Source organism: Arachis ipaensis, chromosome B8, assembly GCF_059453495.1.
Source record: "Arachis ipaensis isolate K30076 ecotype BB chromosome B8, ASM5945349v1, whole genome shotgun sequence".
Classification (NCBI taxonomy): Eukaryota; Viridiplantae; Streptophyta; class Magnoliopsida; order Fabales; family Fabaceae; genus Arachis; species Arachis ipaensis.
This window is the reverse complement of record NC_142443.1, coordinates 50,155,067-50,171,255: the sequence shown is the minus strand read 5'-3', so window position 1 is coordinate 50,171,255 and position 16,189 is coordinate 50,155,067. Positions and strand designations below refer to the sequence as shown.

At 36.6% G+C, this 16,189-nt stretch overlaps 1 protein-coding gene across 1 annotated transcript; it reads right to left on the bottom strand.

The window, feature by feature from the left end:
* Positions 1 to 9,789: 9,789 nt before the first annotated feature.
* On the bottom strand, positions 9,790 to 12,254 carry LOC107612243 (kinesin-like protein KIN-4A). The gene is made up of 7 exons (XM_088496206.1): positions 12,219 to 12,254; positions 11,060 to 11,151; positions 10,762 to 10,852; positions 10,555 to 10,671; positions 10,393 to 10,473; positions 9,996 to 10,129; positions 9,790 to 9,871 (listed from the first exon to the last, which is right to left on the bottom strand). The coding sequence occupies exons 1-7, from the start codon at positions 12,252 to 12,254 to the stop codon at positions 9,790 to 9,792; spliced, it is 633 nt and encodes a 210-aa protein (XP_088352332.1).
* Between the last annotated feature and the right edge of the window lie 3,935 nt (positions 12,255 to 16,189).

The window sequence follows — 16,189 nt, the reverse complement described above, 5'->3', positions numbered from 1 at the left end:
CCCAGTAATTGTGAATTCAATGATAAGAAGATGGTTAAGGCTTCGGAGATGCTTCATTCTTCTGGATCAACCTTTCTTACTGTCTACTCCAACTGTGAATGATTCATTCCATGGCAGGCTGTAAGTGATCAACGCCAGGTCAGTGGCCGCCAATCTTCCTCTCTCAGGCTGAACGCCAGGTTTAGTGTGCGCCCAATCTGAATGAGGGTGAAGCTCCTGTAATTCATCCCCTTGATGATCCTACTAAAAACGCCATAGACAAGGTTGAATTTTCAGGATCAGAGAACGCTGCACCTTGGTTCTAGCCTCCACCACGAAGACCCTAATCTCCCCATACCTCGGCTGAGCTGATGTTTCGAGAAGTCCCCAACAAAGTCATAGATTAGCCGTCTAAGAGATGTATAATCAAGCTTGTGATTCAGTGATCTCCGACCAAGGAATCACACCGAACCCATGTAGAATGAGGATGATTGTCACGGTTCATCTCATTCATAAGGTTGAAAAACGAAAATACATCTTAGAGTAGAGTCACACAGGAATTGAAATAGAACAGTAATACTTTTATTAATCCATGAAACTCAGTAGAGCTCCTAACCTTAACCTAGGAGGTTTAGTGGCTCATACTGTACAATGAAATCATACAACTCTAAAATATGGCAAAAGGTTTTAGGTTGCCAAGAGCTCTTAACAAGGGTGAACTCTTGTCTATTTATAATGATCTAATAACTAATGATTACAGAAATATGATAGACTTAGGCTTGATGATGAGTCCATATTTGACGTTATATTTTGACTTGATTTGAGTGGATTTCATCACATAAACCTATACTTAATCACCAAAATAGTATACTTTTGTGATTTCTCCCTAGATTGAACTTAAATGTGAAAACATGTGTTTTTGTGCTTAAATTGAGCAATTTAATTCCACTTTTATGCCATTCGATGCCATGACATGTTTGTTGAGTGATTTCAGGTCAATTAGGCAAGATTGGCTAGGCAAAAGTGGAAGAAAGCATGTACAAAGTGAGAAAAAATGAAGAAAACTAGGAGGAAGCACACACTGGAGTGTGCGTGCGCACAATCCTGCGTGCGTATGCACAAGAAGGAAATTAGCATGCGTGCGTACGCACAAGTGAACATTTAGCAAAGTGTGCGTATGCACGCATCTGTGCATACGCACAGGTCCTTGCACGTGGATTCATTAATGAAACACGTGATCCGTGATTTTTGGGGGCTTTTGGCCCAATTTTGGAAGGCTTAATGCTGAAAGGGAGTGCTATATGAAGGGGAAATGACCACATATGAAGGCATTAGCTTAGGACACTTTTTTTTGTTAGGTAGAAAATGCATTAGGAGTAGGAGTAGTGTAGATTTGGGAGTGCTCTCTTAGGGTTTTTAATTAGGGTTCATTGTAGCATTTTATAGTAAGCTTTGATCTTTGATTTTTCTCATCGTTATTGTAAGTACTGTTGATCTTCTCTTTAATTACACTATTTTTACTTTTATTTTTTTATGGTTCAAGTTACTTTGTTTATATATGCAATTTTGGTTGATGAATTTAGTGTTTTATGCTTTCTTTATGTTTGATTGAATGTCTATTATTGATATTATGAATAGCTTGGATATAGTTTTCATTTTCCTTTGCAATTTCCTATGTTTTGGTTTTATGCCCACCAAGTGTTTGTGAAAATGCCACTTTGTAATTTTAAGTAGATTTTCCCACCTTGGCTTGGGATTTGAGTTCCTAGGATACTAGAGTCATAATGTCTGACATTTAGTGTCAATTCTTGGGTAGTTAGTTGACTCTTGTTTCCATTGACGCTAGCTTTTTACCAATTAATTTGGTAAGTTAGCTAGGAGTTATGGATTAAGGTCAATTATGCTTGCTTGACTTACTCCTCAATGTTAGGGGTTAACTAAGCGAGATTGACTCATCACAGTGGCCATAGTTGCGGTTATGACAATGATAGGATTCCTTGGATCCTCATTCCCAAGTCAAGGCTCTTTTATACATATCTTAGCATTTTCACTAGTTTTGATCTTGTTTCCTTTTTACTTGCATTAATATCAATTTTTGATCATTTCTTAGTTCTTTTAATCTTTCATTTCTTGATTGCCAAACCCCTTTTCCTCACAACCGAAAGTGTCACACTTCAATTGCATTCCGAGGGAGAACGACCCGAGGGTTCATTACTCTCGGTTTATATTTTGTATTTTGAAAATCTAAACTTTGATTTGAGAGGATAGATTGTCGGTTTGGACTATGCTACCAATGAAGTGATTCTTATTTTGAGAAATTCTGAATCGACATAATCCTCACGCATCACTTGTAGTGCGAACATCCATTTCTGGGGCCCACTTGGTGAGTGTTTGGGCTGAGCTTGAGTGAAATCCACGAGCTAGTGTCCCTCTTGGGCGTTGAACGCCTGCTTGGGACTCCTTATTGGGCGTTGGATGCCAGCTGCTCCCTTTTGGGCGTCTAATGCCAGGAAGGGGGTAGGTGGCTGGCGTTGAACGCCAGTTTTGGGCCTTTATCTCAAAAGACAACTATGGACTATTATCTATTTCTGGAAAGCCCTGGATATTAGCATTCCAATTCCATTGAGAGCGCACCATTTGGACTTCTGTAGCTCCAGAAACGATTGCTTGAGTGCATGGAGGTCAAATCCTGATAGCATCTGCTACGCTTTCCTTGCCTCTGAATTAGAATTTGTCAAAACTCTCTGATTTCAGCCAAAAATAACTGAAATCATCATAAAACATAACAACTCATAGTAGAATCCAAAAATATTAATTTTACACTAAAACCTGTGAAAATATAATAAAAATTAAACAAAATATAATAAAAACTATATGAAAATGATGCCAAAAAGCGTATAAAATATCTGTTGATCAACAGTCACGTTACATTCCCAATTCATAAGGTTGAAGAATGAAGATACATCTTAGAATGAAATCAAACATATATTGAAATAGAACAGTAATATTATTAATCCATAAGAATCAGCAAAGCTTCTAACCTTAACCTAGGAGGTTTAGTTGCTCATACTGTACATAAAATAATGAAAGGTTCGAATGGGTAAAGATGAGGCAGAAGATCCTAAACATGGTTGATCTTCTCCTATATATACTAATCTAATAACTAAGAAGTACAAAAATATGATAGAATAGACTGGTGGTGCGAAATCCATCCTTAGGCCCACTTAGGTTGAGTGCTTGGGCTGAGCTTAGCGTCCATCTTGAGCAATGGGCATTGAACGCCCATTAGGGGATGATTGGTGCTGCCTTGCTTCTTGGTGGGCATTGAACGCCACAAAGGGGGTGGTTCTTAGGCTTTCAACGCTGGCTTGTCTCCTTGGGGCGTTGAACGCCAGCCAGGGGGTAGCTTCTTTGCATTCAATGCCCAGAATGGGCATTCTCTTTCGAAGAAAAGTATAAACTATTATATATTGCTGGAAAGCTCTGGAAGTTAGCTTTCCAACTTCATTGTGAACACGTCATTTAACCTTCTGTAGCTCTAGAAATGCTTGTTTGAGTGCACTGAGGTCAGAATCTGAAAGCATCTGCTATGCTTTCCTTGCCTCTGAATCGGACTTCGCCAAAACTCTTTGATTTTAGCCAGAAATTACCTGAAATCATATGAAAACATAAACTTAAAGTAGAATCTAAAAACATGAATTTTTCACCTATGAAAATATAATAGAACTTAAACAAATCATAACTAAAACTATATGAAATTGATGCCAAAAAGCGTATAAAATATCCACTCATCAGTGGTATTCTTAGCTTTCTCTCCATGTGAAGGTTCCAATTTTCTAGAAATTGCAAAAGCCTCAATTCACAAAAGAAGTTGGCAAACTTAACTGAGTCGGAGGAAGGCATAGCTTGATCAGTCTTCTCCTTATCAGTAAGGTGCTTCTCAGTCAAGGGCCTATCCATTATCTTAGTGGTAGGCTGTGATCTTTTCCTTTTGCTATAGCTGGCCTTAGCCTTGCCTTTTCCTTTTCCTTTTCTATCCAACATCCTGAAAAACAAAATTCAAAGGATACGGAATATCAAATAAAAGCAAAGGAATAGAAAGGCAAGCATTATAAAATCAAACAGACAGAAGACAGAAAACAGAGGAGTTAAAACTAAAACATGAAGTGAGTGGATAAAATGTAATTTCTTGGAATAGAAGGAAAATAGAATTCAAAATCAACAAGAAATCACATTCCAAGAAATTAAACACACTAAGATTTAGAATGATTGTCTGTTAAGAAACAAAAATTGTTATGACTCAAAAGAATTTAAAAGAGTTAATTGAAAAAGGGAAGATTAAAAAGAAAAGTTAGAAGGCTAGTTAAATCAAAAGTTAGAAAAGAAAGTTAAAAGTTAGGGGCATAACAATAATTGCTCTTAACCATGATAATTTCAAAAATTTTGAAAGACAATAATTGCTCTTAACTAAGTAAGGCACATAAGCACAAAAGAAAAATGAAAGTCATCATCAATGTGTTTGATCACTTTAGTGAAAAAATTGGTGTGGAAGGCTTAAACATATACTTATGTAACCCAAAGTGAATTGAAACCAAGAGTTAATTGAAAACGGTTACAAAAGCAAAAATGCACCAATAATTGCAACTTCAAAGAACCTCAATCAACAAGAGTTAAGATTAGGTCAAATTGAAAATTTATTAAAACAACTTCAACAGTTAAGGAAAAATAAAATTGATTCAAGACCATGAAGAAAGAAAAAGTATTGATCTAACTTGAAAAATTAAGAATATAAAAGAGGTTCAGAATCAATTGGTCAATCAAGGTTCTATTTGACACAGAAATCCGTCACATAGTTCCTTGATATCGTCAATCAAGTAACTCAAATAGAGGGAACCAATTTCAATTCACAAATTGAAAATTAAGAGCATAAAAATTTCAGAAAATTTCAACAGCATTCCGGCAGTAAATTGAGCATTCTTGGAATACAAACAAGTAGCAAGCTCAAATCATATAAGCGTAACGCAATATTTAAACAAGAACAGAATATTATAAGCTCACATTATTCTGTCATTAACAATCAAAACAGCTCCAAACAGCAGCAAACACACTATACATAATGAAGCACAATAATCAACATCAACCAAAACAACTCAGCAACATGTCAATAGAACAAAATAGAAGTATTTCAAACAACAAAATCAATCAAGCAAACCTATAGCCATTATCCAGCTAGACAACATAATCAACATGAATTCAAACCTAAATCCACTACAACATCAATTAAAACTACCTAACCACCTAGAATTAACTAACAAGCATTTCTAACTAAACTAATTAAACAGAAATTTAACTAAGCTAACTATACTAACTTAACAGAAAAAGAACAGAACTTAGAAAGGAAAGCTGGGGAAACCTGGGAGGGTTTCAAGCACAGAAATGGGAGCTAGACAGGGAGAAGAGAAACAGAACAGAACAATGCCAGCACAGGAGTGGCGGCTCCGACAGTGGTGCGGTGGCGGTGGGCAGAAGAAGCAATAACCGGGCGGAGAAGCAGGGCGAAGCTCCTGGGTTATGGCATCGAGGAATGGAGGAGAAAAAAAGAGTTGGCAGTCAGAGATGGGGACGCCAGCGGCAATGGTGTGGCTGCGACGGAGTTGGGTGGTTGCGGTCGGGGAAGAAGGTGAATGGCGGAGAGAGAGAGAAGAATATAGAAAAGACGGGGAAGGGAAGAAAAAGAAAGTTGGCCGGTAGTGACAATATGGTCACTGGAGCTGAGGGATTGATTGTTGATGGCGGTAATGGTGGTTATGGAGGAGAGAAAGAAGAGAAAGAGACGTTAGAAGAGAAGAAGATCCACGCGAATATTAGGGGTTAATAAAATCAAACCCATGTATACGCGTGGGTGATGCGTGAGCTTGGAAGGGACAAAACGGTCATCGATGTGTACGCGTCTAACACGCGTAGGCGTGAGAGAAAGAAAAGAGGGTATGACACGTATGCTTCAAGCACGTGCACGCGTGATTGGAGAGAAAAGAAGGTGACTCGTACGCGTGGATTACGCGTACGTGTGGGAGAAATTGTGCTAAATGCATAGCTTCAGCACCCATTCCGCGCAACTCTCTGGTTTTTGGCACTGCAGTAGCAGCACAACGCTCGGACAATTCTCACATGGGGCTTTTGAGGGTCACGCGTGCACGTCGTCCACGCGTACGCATGAGAGGCTCCTTTTTTTTTAGAGAAGCATTAAAATAGGATTTAAAATTCTTTCTACACTTACAACTCCAAACCAACCAAAATTTAAATCTAAAAGAAATCTTTAAGTTTTTGAAAATTTTTTTTTCAAGTATCATACTAAGTAACTCAAACAAACTTTCAATGCAAACAAAGATTGAATCCAAAATAACCCACCTATAATTCTAAGCACAAATCTACCAAACAACTAACCAACAAAGCAATATATACAAGAGTATGGAAAGAAGAAAACTACTTAACAATGGCAACTCAATTGTTCATTGATTATATCTACAAGAGAAATGGAAAGAGTTTACCATGGTGGGGTGTCTCCCACCTAGCACTTTTATTTATTGTCCTTAATTTGGACAATTGAGAAGCTCCTTGTCATGGTGGCTTATGCTTGTACTCATCCTCGAACTTCCAAGGTTGCTTTCTCCTTAAACGGTTGTCAGAATTTTCTTAAAGGATTCATTCGCGAAAGCGAATTCTTCACTAAGAGGACTTGATGCATGATTTTCATCACCAAGGGAACTCAATTCATGCTTCATTCCTTCCAATTCTTCATTCACAACTTGTCTTAGAGGTTGTGCACTCTCCTCCTCAACATCAATCTCAATCTTCTTGGAAGAACTTTCTATAACTCTAGATTCCCATGGAGGTTCAGCATCTCCTAAATCTTCAACCACTTCCTCTTCTTCAATAATTATAGCTTTCTCCAATTACTCTAATACAAAGTCCAACTCCTTATTTTCTACCATAGTTTCCAATCTCTCTTTCATACTCCATTCTTCATTAGATTCTCCACATGTGACCATGGGAGTACTTTGAATGCATAGGTGTTGGGAGGCTAAGTTAGTTACTACCTCGATCAAGGTAGCCATGAATTATTCTTGCCTCCTTTGAAGTTCAAGTCGCTCTTGAAGAAAGGTATGAAGCTCCCTTTGCTCTTGGAGAATAGTGCTAAAGGTATCATCTATTGGGGATTGGGGTGGACAGGAGGGTTCATTGTTTAGGAGAAAGGGTTCATTATAGGAAGGTGGTTCTTCTTGGTAAGGGAATGGAGGTAGTGTATATTGAGGTGGTTCTTGGGAGTAATTATCTTGGAATTGGGGTGGTTCCATGTATGGCCCATATGGTTCTTTTGGTGGTTAGTATGGTGGATATGGATTAGGGTCATATGGAGGTGTTTGGTGGTATGGAGGCTTGTGAGTATGGTAGTTCAAAACTATGTTAAGGAGGGGGTTTAAAGGTATATGGTGGCGGTGATTAATAATCATAAGGAGGCCCACTATAGCCATTGGATTGGTATGCATCATGGAATGGCTCTTGTTCATAGCACATTGGAGGAGGTTGTTGCCAAGAGGATTTATCATAAGCATAGGGCTCCTCCCACCTTTGATTGTAGTTCTCATTTTCTACAACATAGTTGTAACTCATAGCCAAAGGGGTGAGAATTCATGGTAAAAAGAGAAAACAAAATCAAAAGCGAATAAGAAATAATGAAAATAAATTCCTAAAACTAGCAACAACTAAGAATCAAACCAAAAATCAAGCATATTCATAATATTCACATATATACAATAACCAATAACAATGCAACACCATTGCAATTCTCCGGCAACGGCGCGAAAAACTTAACGGCAGATTTATGTCGGTCTAGACATTTCTCAATAGAATCTCGTTGCAAGTATAGTTCTAAACTAACAAACAATCCTCAATCAAAGTTTAATTTGTTCTTCACAAGTACAAACCCCAATAAAAATAACCGAAGTATTTAAACCTCGGGTCGTCTCTCAATGAATTGCAGGAAAGTGTGCATATTATTGGTTATGGGTTGTATATTTTTGGGGTTTTGAAATGAGGACAAAGAAATGTAAATGACAAGAAAGTAAGTGAAACTCAAATGGTGAAAAGGTCTTGGCAAGGCACTACAAGAAAACATGTCTATTGCCACGCTTTTTGAGCTACTGCCACGCTTTTGAAAGGGTGACCTATGAAAGGATGGCGGTTGCTCTATCGCCACGCTTTTTTCAGTCTATTGCCATGCTTTTTGTTTGCCACGCTTTTTTACAAACTTCCACTTGTAAAAGCATGGCTGTAGGTGGGAAATATGGCCACGCTTTTAAAGCGTGATCATATGTGGAAGGTAGGGCCACGCTTTATAGAGCAGATATGGCCACGCTTTTACAAGCGTAACAATAGACGAGATATTGCCACGCTTTTAAAGCGTGGCAATAGCAAAAGATAAGACCACGCTTTAAAAGCGTGGCGATAGCCTTATCAAGTTGTAAAAAAAACCACACTTTAAAAGCGTGGCGATAGCCTTATCAAGTTGGAAAAAAAATCATTTTTTTGATTTTTACCTTCATCGCTGCAAAATATAAATTTTCAATCCTTTTTTATTACCATACCTATAAATAAAGTATGCAATTTTTATTACAAGATAAATCAAACAATAACTAGTGACATATAGCTACAGAAGTGACATTAGCTGCCTTCACATCCAGTAATACATTAGCTGCCTTCACATCCCGATGAATAATCTTAGGATTGCATTGCTCATGAAGATATTATAGGCCTCGGGCTGTTCAGAGCCACTTTTTTTCTCGTAGGCTAATCCAAAACAGCCTCCACAGGTTTGAGTTCTTCATAAGAAAATGACCCAAGTTTTTGAAGCCAGCATAAACAACAATATACAGTTCTATGTTATCAATATAAATTTAAATTTCGCAGAGCAGGATACAGAATTTTTTATGCTATCTAGTGGATATTTGAAATTGGGTAAGCTTACATTATGACAGTTTTATTGATTATATAGATCATCTTCATCTTTCTCTTTCATGTTTTATTTCCCTTAGACTCTGTTATGATAATGATAATTATACCCTGGAATGCTAAATAGCTATACGAATGAAACAAAATAAAGATACAAAATGGAGGCGACTCTTGTAAAAATATTACTCTCGCAAAGCCAATTTTATTTATAACTAGCAGGACTACTCATGTGCCATATAAGTTGATGGTTAAATACCTCGAAGACGATAGGCAACCTCGAAAAGTTTCCTGAGCTTGCAAATATATTCTGCCTCCTCTATAAAGCAAAAGTAGATAATAAAACTGATTAGTATAGAACAACTAAGTTTTTTTCCCTAATAATAACATAATATATTTATTTTCTAAATTTCCCAATTTCTCTATACAATATCAACTAAACCCTTAATTTTATACATTTAAAATTTTATTAGCTAATTGTTTATTAAAAAAATAGTTTTATAGCAGATCTCGCTTAATTTTAATCTAGAATAATCCTAATGAGGAGCCAATTTTATATATAGTAGTTCAATACGGTCAAGGTTTGCACTTTTTATTAATTTTGACTTTTTGAGTAAGGAGAAGAAATAAACAAATTACTCTATTTCATTTAATAGTTAAAACACGTAAACCATGTAAGTTCTTTGTCTTGTCCTGTACATGTCTACATTTTTGACAAAACTATATTTAATAATAATAATAATAATAATAATAATAATAATAATAATAATAATGCTTTTATGGGAGCTAAAAATTTTTTCTCACCTATCTGTAGATTGCAGAGAGTGATTTGCTTCCTGAGTTTGCTAAGGATGATGTTGATCTTTTGACCATAGTGGGACAGTTCCTGTTTATACTCTCGAAAACCAACCAAATATATATAAGCACATTATTCTACATATTAATTAAGCAGCAAAGTTCACTATAACATTTTAACAGCATCTCCACTGAGACTTTCATAATCGGTTAACCTTTTAACAGCAATGTTTGTGCCATCGGGTAGAACACCTTTATAAACCTTCCAAAAGCCTCCCTGTCCTAAAACATTTCTCTCACTAAAGTTGTCTGTAGCTATTTGCAGTTCTCTCCAAGCAAATTTTTTCAGCTGACCGAATCGAAAAACAGATAAAGAATTAAATTTCAGTTACTATATGGCAATACCAATAAGTTCAGCATAAACATCAAATAATGGAAAAGATAAAGCTCAATTGTTGTCACCAACTTGCATGCCTATCTGGCAATCCGAGAATTGATTGACTTGTATATTGTGCACAATTAAGCACTAATTATTATAAGGCCTGAAAGATCCACTGCATTTTTGAAACAAGAAAACAGAATATTGATTACATATTTATAGAAGCATATCACCTGAAGTAACTCCTTTTCTCGAGAAGCCTTCCATTGTCGAAATTGTTCTGCCTCTTGCTTCATTTTATGCTGCAATTGGACCTACAGTTTTCATAAATCCAATATCAAATACAAAGTAAAAATTTCAATAATTAAGTAGCTAGAAAAATTAAACACAAGTGCCTTTTGAGCCTTGATGTACTGTATTTCATCTTGTAATTTTTTTGCAGTTTCTTCGCTCTTCTCCTTTTGCTTTAGTAGCTGCACCTGGTTTTCTTGTTTCTTCTTGAGGTCTAAAATCTGATGTTCAAGATTTTAATATATAAATAACTCAGACACTATTTGACATTGGAAAGGACAATTACCATGAAAATAATATCGAGCTATTACCTGTGCTTCCAGTGCTTTCAATTTTTGGCCATGAACATCTTGATATTTCTGTAAACAGTATTTTGATTCCTTATTTTCATTTTTATGTTTTCTGTTTTCATAATTGTGAAAAGAAAAACATAAACATAAGAAAAATACTATTTACTGTCTTCATTTCTTATTTACACGACTTCCTTTTTACAAAATTTTGAAAACAAGTTACAAAAAAAATGTAGACAAGAAATAAACCAAACCAGAAAAAACTTTTTGTTTGTGTGCTATCTAAAAAATATTCAAACCTAACTATGTCCAAACCTACACTTTTCTTTTTTCCTCCTCAAGCTCCATAATTTTCTTCCCAAAGTGCTCTTTGAGTGCTTCAGTATCAATTCCAATGCGCTTCATCTTAGACTGCAAGGAAGTAAAAATGTATGGAAATTAAAACACAATAAAATGGAACACTTACTGATTTACTGTTTGAGGCCCCAAGATATTAGCATAAGGACAAATTAAGAAAAACAATTAGCACATCCCAATATCACTTGTTTTTTGTTTTTAGCCTTCCAATATTAATGTTATGGAAAACGATGCTGCAAAAATCCTTTATTTTAAAGTCAATATACTATAGTGTATATAGTAGGAGCAGAAAAGACAACTTTATTTAAAAATTTGAAAGAAAAAAAAAAGGTAATGACCGAAGAAAAAGCTTTAATTTTGAACTCTGGAGTTTAGGTTTAAGAACGGCCAATACCATATGGTGTACGAGCTTCTCGTATATTCATTGTTCTTCAGTTACTAGATTTATTTCTAATCTATTATACATAAAGAGAATATTTAGTAAACCCAGAGGAAGGCCCACTTCTTTGCATATGTCAGCCAACTCCAAACAAGTCCTGAAATAAAGCAAAGCATAGCCTATAGTTCAGCAAAAATAACCAAGACTCAAAAAGAAGCAAAGATTTTGCAAGAGCTGCTGAGAAACATACACAGATGCCAATTCGGAAGGCTTCAATATCGCAGCACAACCAGCTGCCAGAGCAGGGAAAACCTTTCATATAGCCATTAACAGAGGATAGTTCCTAAAACATGATATCTAGTTAGCCATCAAGATAGCAATTTTTCTAACAGAGAGAGGTAACTAGTTTAGGGATTGTAAAAAAATATAACAGCTAAAATATCAAAATTCAAAAGCTAAGATCACACAAAACAACATTCAAAATTAGGTATCCATTATCAATTAACCAAGAAGGAACATCCGTGTTGAGCATGCGATTGACAGAGAGAACGAATCAGGGATTGAGATTCAATGGATCATGATAGAGAGAAAGCGAACAATTATTGCAAAAACGAAACGAGAAGCGAGCATTTGAAAGCGATTTAGAGGAAAATGAAAATCGAAAGGGAAATCCCTAAAAGTAAAAACAACGGAAAAAATCGAAAAATAAAAAAAATAGAAGCGTTGGAAGAAGAGATCAGACCTTTGGAATTGGAGAGCTTGGAGGAGAAGAAATCATCGAGGAGATTGACCTTGTCGTCGCCCATATTTGGTAGAGCTCAACATTTAATTTGTGGAATTCGAAGGTGAACAGAGAGATCCAGAAAGAATGGACGAAGAACAAGAAAGAGAGGAAGAGTATGAAAACGAAGATGAAGATTAAGAAGATGAATAAGATTGTGACACGATTAGGGTATGGAAGTGGTTTGGAAGGCGAAGGGCGAAGGGAATGGGAGGAGCTCTTCAGGGGTAGCCAGGGTGAGAGCTCGATTAGGGTAGCTAGGGTGAAAGAGCGTCGTCAATGGGTTGGGGACCGGGTTGGGGGCCGGGTCATTACATTTTTTTTTAAATCTTTTGGCCACGTTTTGTAAGTGTGGCCATAGTGAAACCCTCTCGCCACGCTTTTAAAACGTCCCTGTTTCTCTCTATGGCCATGCTTTTGAAGCGTGGCAGAAAAAAAACCTTTTGGCCACGCTTTTAAAGCGTGCCAAAAGAATACTAGGATATGGCCACGCTTTGTAAGTGTGGACATAATGAAACCCTGTCGCCACGCTTTTAAAACGTCCCTCTTTCACTCTATGGCCACGCTTTTGAAGCGTGGCAGAAAAAAACGTGGCCGTTTCTCTAATAAATTGCCACGCTTCCAAAAGTGTGGCTGTTGACCCTTTTCGCCACGTTTTTTAAGCGTGGCAAGAAAAAACGTGGCCAAATCTCTATTCAATCACCACCCTCACAAAAGCGTGGCCATAGGCCATTTTTCTTGTAGTGAGGGTTGATGGTTAAGGATCTCTATCATTGTTACTAACCACAATATGATAATTCCAATGATCATTCCCACTTTGTCATCCCCTAAATTAGAGGAAAGTCAAGTGTCAATGGAAACAAATTATCAATCACTTGGACATTAGTAACTCTAGGTCACCCAAGTTACCATCCTAAGCCAAGAACACAAAAATCTACTCTAAAACTCAACCAAGCTTTTTATCAAACACTTGGAAGGCATAAAAGGAAAGCAAGATAAAATTGCAAGAAATATTAAATCTACAACTACCCAAAGCAAGGAAATAACAATAACAACTCGATTAAACAATAAAAACATCAAACATAAATTGCATTAATTGAAATTAAAAGCAACAAAGTGTCATAAACATATGCAACAAAATAAAGGAAATGACAAGTAAAATTAGAAGAGCAAAGATGTAAGAACAATAAATTGAAAGGAAAAGTAAATAAAAGCAAGAATTTGAACCTAGATCTAAAGAGAATTTAATCTAATCTACCCTAATTCTAGAGAGAAGAGAGAGCTTCTCTCTCTAGAATATGACCTAAAGCATGGTTCTAATCTATTCCTAATTGCTCCCCCTTGATCCCTTTTGATTTCAGCCTCTAACAGCTTCAGAAATGAGTTGGACTTGGGCCTTGATGGCTCAGAAATTACCCCAGCATTTTGCCTTTAATGAGGTCACGTGGCGCTTGTCACGCATACGCATGGGTCACGCGTACACGTCATCTGGCAACTTTCTGCATCGGTCACGCGTACGCATCGCCATGAATTCTCTAAATGCTCATTTCTTCATGAATTCTCCACTTGCATGTTTTTCTCTTCACTTATTTGATCCAATCCTTGCCTTATAAATCCTGAGATCACTCAACAAACACATCAAGGCATCGAATGGAATTAAAGTGAATTAAAATTAACAATTTTAAGGCCCAAAAAGCATGCTTTCACTCTTAAGCACAAATTAGGGAGAATTTACAAAATCATGCTATTTTAGTGAATAAATGTGGGAAAAGTTGATAAAATCCACTAAATTAAGCACAAGATAAACCCTAAAATTGGGGTTTATCCCGTGGACGTAGGTCACAAAAAAGAGTCATCGGTCGGATCTATACCATTTCGCCAACAGAGGGTGAAAAATTCTATTTGCATATTTTGTTGTCAAATGTAAGAGGCCTAACTGGTTGGGATGATTTGCTAACAGTGAATGATGTCCAATATTCATCCTTGAAGCAATCCGCTCAACATTGAGGACAGTTGGAGAGCGATAGTAGTATAAGATCATGTTTGGTTGAGGCATCTATTTTAAAAATGCCGTGTGCTTTAAGAAGGTTGTTTGCCACCATCTTAATTTTTTGTGAGCCAACAGATGTAAGAAGTTTGTGGGACTAGTTTCTTTCATGCATGGTGGATGATTACGCATCAACAAGCTCTAAAACATGCCATGGTTTGACAAATCGTTTGTTTAGGGATTTAAATGACATCCTCATACAACATGGAAAACATATTGCACAATAAGATTTACCAGCTCGAACCTCAGACAATGACAACAATAACTTCATGCCTAGAATTAATCAAGAAGAAATGTCCATCGAAGTTCCTCAAAGAGACCTGTGTTCTATTGAAAGATTGAATCATGACCAGTCTGCAGTTTTCAGGTGCATTATGAATACAGTTGATCGGAGAGAAAGTGGAGTCTTCTTCATTGATGGACCAGGAGGAGCAGGTAAAACATTTCTTTACAGAGCTATAATTGCATATTTAAGAAGTAAAGGGTATATTGTCTTGGTAACTGCGTCCTCAGGAATAGCTGCAACTTTACTTCCTAGTGGTCGAATAGCTCATTCTAGATTTAAGATTCCAATCAATCCAGAGCCATCCTCCATGTGCAATATAAGTAAACAATCTGATGTCGCAAAACTGATTTGGCATACGACAGCAATAATTTGGAATGAAGCACCAATGGCTAATAAAAAGACAATGGAATCATTAGACCATACATTGGGAGACATATTAGAAAACAATAATCCATTTAGAGGAAAGGTGATGGTTATGGGAGGGGATTTCTGCCAAGTACTACCTGTTGTGCCGAAAGGAAATAAGTCGCAAATGATTTCAGCTTCTATTGTTAAATCACATTTGTGGGCATCCACCAAAATTCTCCACTTGTGACAAAATATGCGATCTCTTAACGATCATGATTTTGCGGAGTATCTCAAGCGAATAAGGGATGGGATTGAGCCTACCATATCTGAGGACTTGGTACATATAAAAGCACACATGGCAATACCATGGAAAGGTGAGGCATCATTACACAAATTAATAGAAGAAACTTTTCCAAATTTGCAATCTCATAGGTGGGATGCATCTTACATGGTGGAGAGAGCGATATTGACACCCAAAAACCATGATGTACAACAGCTCAATGATATAATCATCATATCATCCTTTGATGAAGTAGAAGGAGATACAAATAACATGTATCAACAAGAATATCTTAACTCAATCTCCACGGGTGGATTGCCACCTTATACATTGAAGGTAAAAAAGGGTGCTCCTTTGATGTTACTGAGAAACATAGATCCTAAGGTAGGCTTATGCAATGGCACAAGGTTACTGTGTCAAAGAACTTTTCAAAACATGTTAGACATGAAAATCCTAACAGGCCATCACTTTAGACAAAAAGCTTTTCTGCCTCGGATGAAACACAAAACAACTGAGAATTCAGGATTAGCCTTTATGCTTATTAGGAAGTAATTTCCTGTAAGGTTGAGTTTTGCCTTAACGATGAATAAATCATAAGGGCAAACTATTCATAAGGTAGGGATCTATCTCCCTAAATATGTGTTCAGCCATGGTCAATTATACGTTGCACTATCTCGAAGTGTTTCTCAGTCAACCACAAAAATCTTAGTCAAAGAAGGAACAGTAATAGGAAAAAGCGGATAATTCACAAGAAATGTGGTGTTCAAAGAAATTTTGTTACCTGCACCTCAGGTAATTTATGAGCTTAGCAAATACGTTCACCTTTTTACAAGTATAATCCGTGTATCATGTAATTTTATCATTACAATATCAACATTAGAATAGATAGTTTTGTTCACTAATGTCAACAACTAATGACTAAGATTTTTAACAGATAAATGGATATCACAAGAGCTCATCAAGATACGTCA